General features: G+C 58.7%; 1 protein-coding gene across 1 annotated transcript in view; it reads left to right on the plus strand.

Annotated features, from left to right (window-relative positions):
* Nucleotides 1-3,305, plus strand: part of FBF1 (Fas binding factor 1) — a 22,867-nt gene extending 19,562 nt beyond the window's left edge. The window contains exons 21-27 of the mRNA XM_026861277.1: nucleotides 276-394; nucleotides 526-636; nucleotides 974-1,150; nucleotides 1,351-1,488; nucleotides 1,594-1,726; nucleotides 2,097-2,210; nucleotides 2,805-3,305. Of these exons, the coding sequence (XP_026717078.1) occupies nucleotides 276-394; nucleotides 526-636; nucleotides 974-1,150; nucleotides 1,351-1,488; nucleotides 1,594-1,726; nucleotides 2,097-2,210; nucleotides 2,805-2,935 (923 nt within the window). The 3' untranslated portion in view covers nucleotides 2,936-3,305. The remainder of the gene's footprint in view (nucleotides 1-275; nucleotides 395-525; nucleotides 637-973; nucleotides 1,151-1,350; nucleotides 1,489-1,593; nucleotides 1,727-2,096; nucleotides 2,211-2,804) is intronic.
* The last annotated feature ends 428 nt before the right edge of the window (nucleotides 3,306-3,733 follow it).

Genomic DNA, 3,733 nt, shown 5'->3' on the forward strand with positions numbered 1-3,733 from the left:
CCGAAATGGCTGTGGGGTCCCTGCTGAGGCTGTGGACACCCAGGAAATGGGGAAAAGGTGCTCCAAGTTGGCCAGAGGCTGGGAGCCAAGGCTAGCAGAGCATTGCCTGTCTTGGTCCCTGGCATCTCAGGGTCTTTCCTTTCCAACACGTTGTCCTGGAGGATGTGCAGAAGGTTGTGAGCACAGATGCGGGCAGTTTTTCTGTGAATGTGGGGTAGACAGAGGGGGGCTTGCCTCTTCATGCTGCTCATGGCCCCGCTGCTGCCTCTCCCCAGTGCTCGAGGACAGACTGTCACTTCAGCAGAAGGAGGCGAAGGAGAATCGGTGCCGACTCCAGGAGGCGGTGGCTAAACTGGAGGCCAGGCTGGATGAGCAGACTAGGCTGCTGGAGCAGGTGAGCCCACCCTGTGTCCTCTGCCTGGCTCAGCCCACCTGTCTGGGGATGGGCCATGGGTCTCGCTCACTGGAGGTCCTTGGCCTGGAGCCTGCGAGTGGCATCTGTGTCTCCTCTGTGTCTGAACCCAGGAGCGACAGAGGGTGTTTGCGGAGCGCTCCAGAGCAGAATTGCTGGAGGAGGAGCAACAAGTCTTGAACCAGCAGCTCTCCGCAGAACAAGCAGAGCTGGAGAGGATGAAGGTGAGGTGGGGCGGAGATTTGCAGGTGCTTTTCACAGGTCCTGTGAGTCTGAGCGGGGCTGCACTGCAGTGTGTGGTGGAGGAAGGAGCTGGGTGCTGGGCTGCAGCATCCTTCCTCTGCCTCCTCAATCCCACACCCAGTTGTGTGGTGAATCGCCTTCAGACCAACCTTCTGGCACACAGGTGCGAGAGGCTGCTGTGTGTGTGCGTGGTGGTGCAGCTTCTGGAGGAGCGTGGGGCCAGAGATTTCCGTGCAGGGCTCCCCCCAGGCACTGGGGGTTTGAAGCAACCTCTGGGTGTTGGCTGTGGTTCATTGTTTTCCCCTGTGCCCATCCTAGGAGCGGGCAGAACTACAGATCCAGGTCCGCATGCTGAGAGCCAGGGAGGAGCAGCTGGAGAGGAACAAGGAGCTGCTGGACAAGACCTGGCAGGAGCTGAAGGCGGAGAGGAAGAATGTAAATGGGGCTGCACTGCGTGTGCAGCAGCAGGAGGAGGAGATGAGAAGCATGACCGAGGTAAGCAGAGCATCTGCATTGCCTTTCCCGGCTGCAAACGGGCTGGCAGCAAAGCTGGGCTTTCCCAGCCCTCCCAAAGCAGGGAGAGAAAGCCTGTCCTGGAAGGGGAAGGGGAAGGGGGGGATGCCCAAAGGAGTCCTGCTGGGCCCAGGGCAGCGAGGGTCCCTGTGCCCAGCCTCCCCAGCCACTCTGCCTTGCAGGTCTCCTTCCAGAAGTATAAGGAAGGGCAGCAAGCCCTGCAGGAGGCACAAAGAGTCGAGTCCCAGCATGAGTCCAGGCTCCAGGCCCTGCAGCAGCATTTAGATCGGGTCCGGCAGCAGGAAGAGTGTCTGCACCAGGCAAATACCCCCTTGCCTTCCCTTCTGGGCCTGGAGCTGCCGTGCCAAGGGCCCGAACCTTTGCCAACAGCTTGTCTCTCTCCCTTTCTCCCCGGGATGGCGCAGGATCGGCTGAGCATGGCTCAGCAGAGGAGCCAACTTCAACAGCTGCGCCAGGAGCTGTCCAACAGCCCCATGATGGTGCAGACCCCAGGCCGGAACTCCAGTGCCCCTCTGACAGGCTCCTCCAGTGTGCCGGGTAAGGCTCTGTGCTTGCTGCTGGTGGGGAGGGACATGCTGGGGGGCAGCTGCACTTGTATTCCCCTTCTTGGGAGGCTTGGGCTGTTCCTGGGGGCTGTTTTAGTTCCCCTGCGTATCAACCTCAGACGGGAGGAGTTGGCCTCCTCGTCTTGTGAAGGAGCTCAGCGAAGCTCTGAGCCAGGGCAGTGACAGGAGAGGGCAGAAGGGCCAGGAAGGGAGAGGCCGGTGGGTTAAAGCCCCTTTGCCCTGGGAGCGTGGGGAGGACCCTGCTGCAGGGACCTGCAGGCAGCACCCAAAGGGATGCTGTGTCGTCTACATCTACGGTTCCTCTGATGGCAGCAGCATCACACAATTGGGCTTCTCTTCAGGCTTTCCACCTGCCATCGGGAGCCCGGGAGGTATCCAGCAACTCCTGGCCAGGGCCAGCTCCACCGAGTTTAGTGCCTGCCACCGTGGTGATAATGAAGTTCCGATCCCTTCAGGTGAGGTGGTGGGAGACCGGGGCGGGAAGGGGCTTCAGACCCGCTGCGTGGGAGCAGGGCTGGGTGAAACCTGATTTGAGCCTGATAGGAGACAGCCCAGGCTGTGGCTAAGATCATTACTGAGCTGTGGAGCTGGGTGGGCTTGTAGAAGCCCTGGACCCCTAGAGGAGTGATGGCAGAAGCAAGGACGGGTGGATCCTCACAGCTGGTCTCAGGCTGATGGATAACGTCCTCCATGGGGTTGCCCTTGTCCTCACCCTGTCCCTGGCTGGGAGAAGCCAGCTCTGCTGGCCTCTGGCTTCACAATGTCCCCGTCCTCTCCCGTCAGCCCCTGAATTCCCTGCTGGGTCCTTCCCCAGGCAGGACTGCTCTTCAAGGCCGCCTGCTGGGGGTCTTGCTCAGAGCGTGAGGTTGTGGGCTCAGGGCAGGGGGAGCCCCCACACCCCAGGGGGTACCATGGATGGTCTCTGCCCACTGCTGACTGCAGGAGGGAGGGTTTGGGATGCTTCCCTCCCTCCTGAGTGACACCCAGGACTGTGAGCCCTCTTCTGTGGCACTCTCTGATACCTCTTCCATCCAACTCTCTCTTCTCAGGACAGTTATTACTTCGAAAACGAACAGCTCTTCTTGCAGTCCCTGAAGAAAACTCCCTACAGAGTTGTTTCTCTGGCAAGCTGAAGGGGTGGCATCCCCACGTCATGTCCAGGGGATGGCTGAGCAAATAAACCCATCTTCACATGTTGAGGAGTGTTCCTGTATTTATTGAGGCCTGGGTGCTTGGTGGGCCTTTCCACAAATGAAGCACAGCAACAGCAGGTTTTTGTGCTGCTTTTATACCCCAAAATCAAAGGGTTTTCCAAATACACCTATTAAATACTGACTGGTTTGTGATTAACATACTTCATGCTTCTACTACTATGTGTGCTCAGGGAAAGGGTCTCAACCTGGGCAGCGGTCTTTTTGACCTCTGTGTGTGTGTATTTTAGTATTATAGTGAGGGTAGTTCACTTCCAGGACACCCAAAAGTTGTTTCATTGCCACATGAATTTAATCGGTTGTTCACTGTGCCAGGTTGTCCCCTATTTCATCCTCAGTCCAATCCCAGGCCTTGTCTTTACGTTGCAAGGTGTTGCCCTTGTTTTCTAGGCTTTGGAGATCAAAGTCTGTCCTTGATGAATTTGTCATCACTGCTGTAGGTTGTCTTGAGCACGTTTAAAGTGCCACTTTGCCGAGGTTCCAAAGCTGGTAGGTGTTGCCATGAGTGCGGTAGCTGTAGGCACTGGAATGATCCTTTCCCGCGGCTACGAGCAGCTGTGAAGCAGACTGTAGCGGGAGCCAGAGTTCGTCGGGCCTCCATCTGTCGGGGTGCCAGCAGGGGCCGCTCTGGCTGCGGGCTGGGCGTGGGGCAGAGCAGTAAGGGCGGGTGCCTGCGGGGCTGTGGGGAGGTTTGTGTCAGGCGCTGTGTCGGGCAGCCCCGTTGCGGTGGCAGCGGGGGCCTTGCAGGGCGGTCGGTGCGCGGCGCA

This window comes from Athene cunicularia (assembly GCF_003259725.1).
Source record: "Athene cunicularia isolate RWA chromosome 18 unlocalized genomic scaffold, athCun1 chr18_part1, whole genome shotgun sequence".
Taxonomy (NCBI): domain Eukaryota; kingdom Metazoa; phylum Chordata; class Aves; order Strigiformes; family Strigidae; genus Athene; species Athene cunicularia.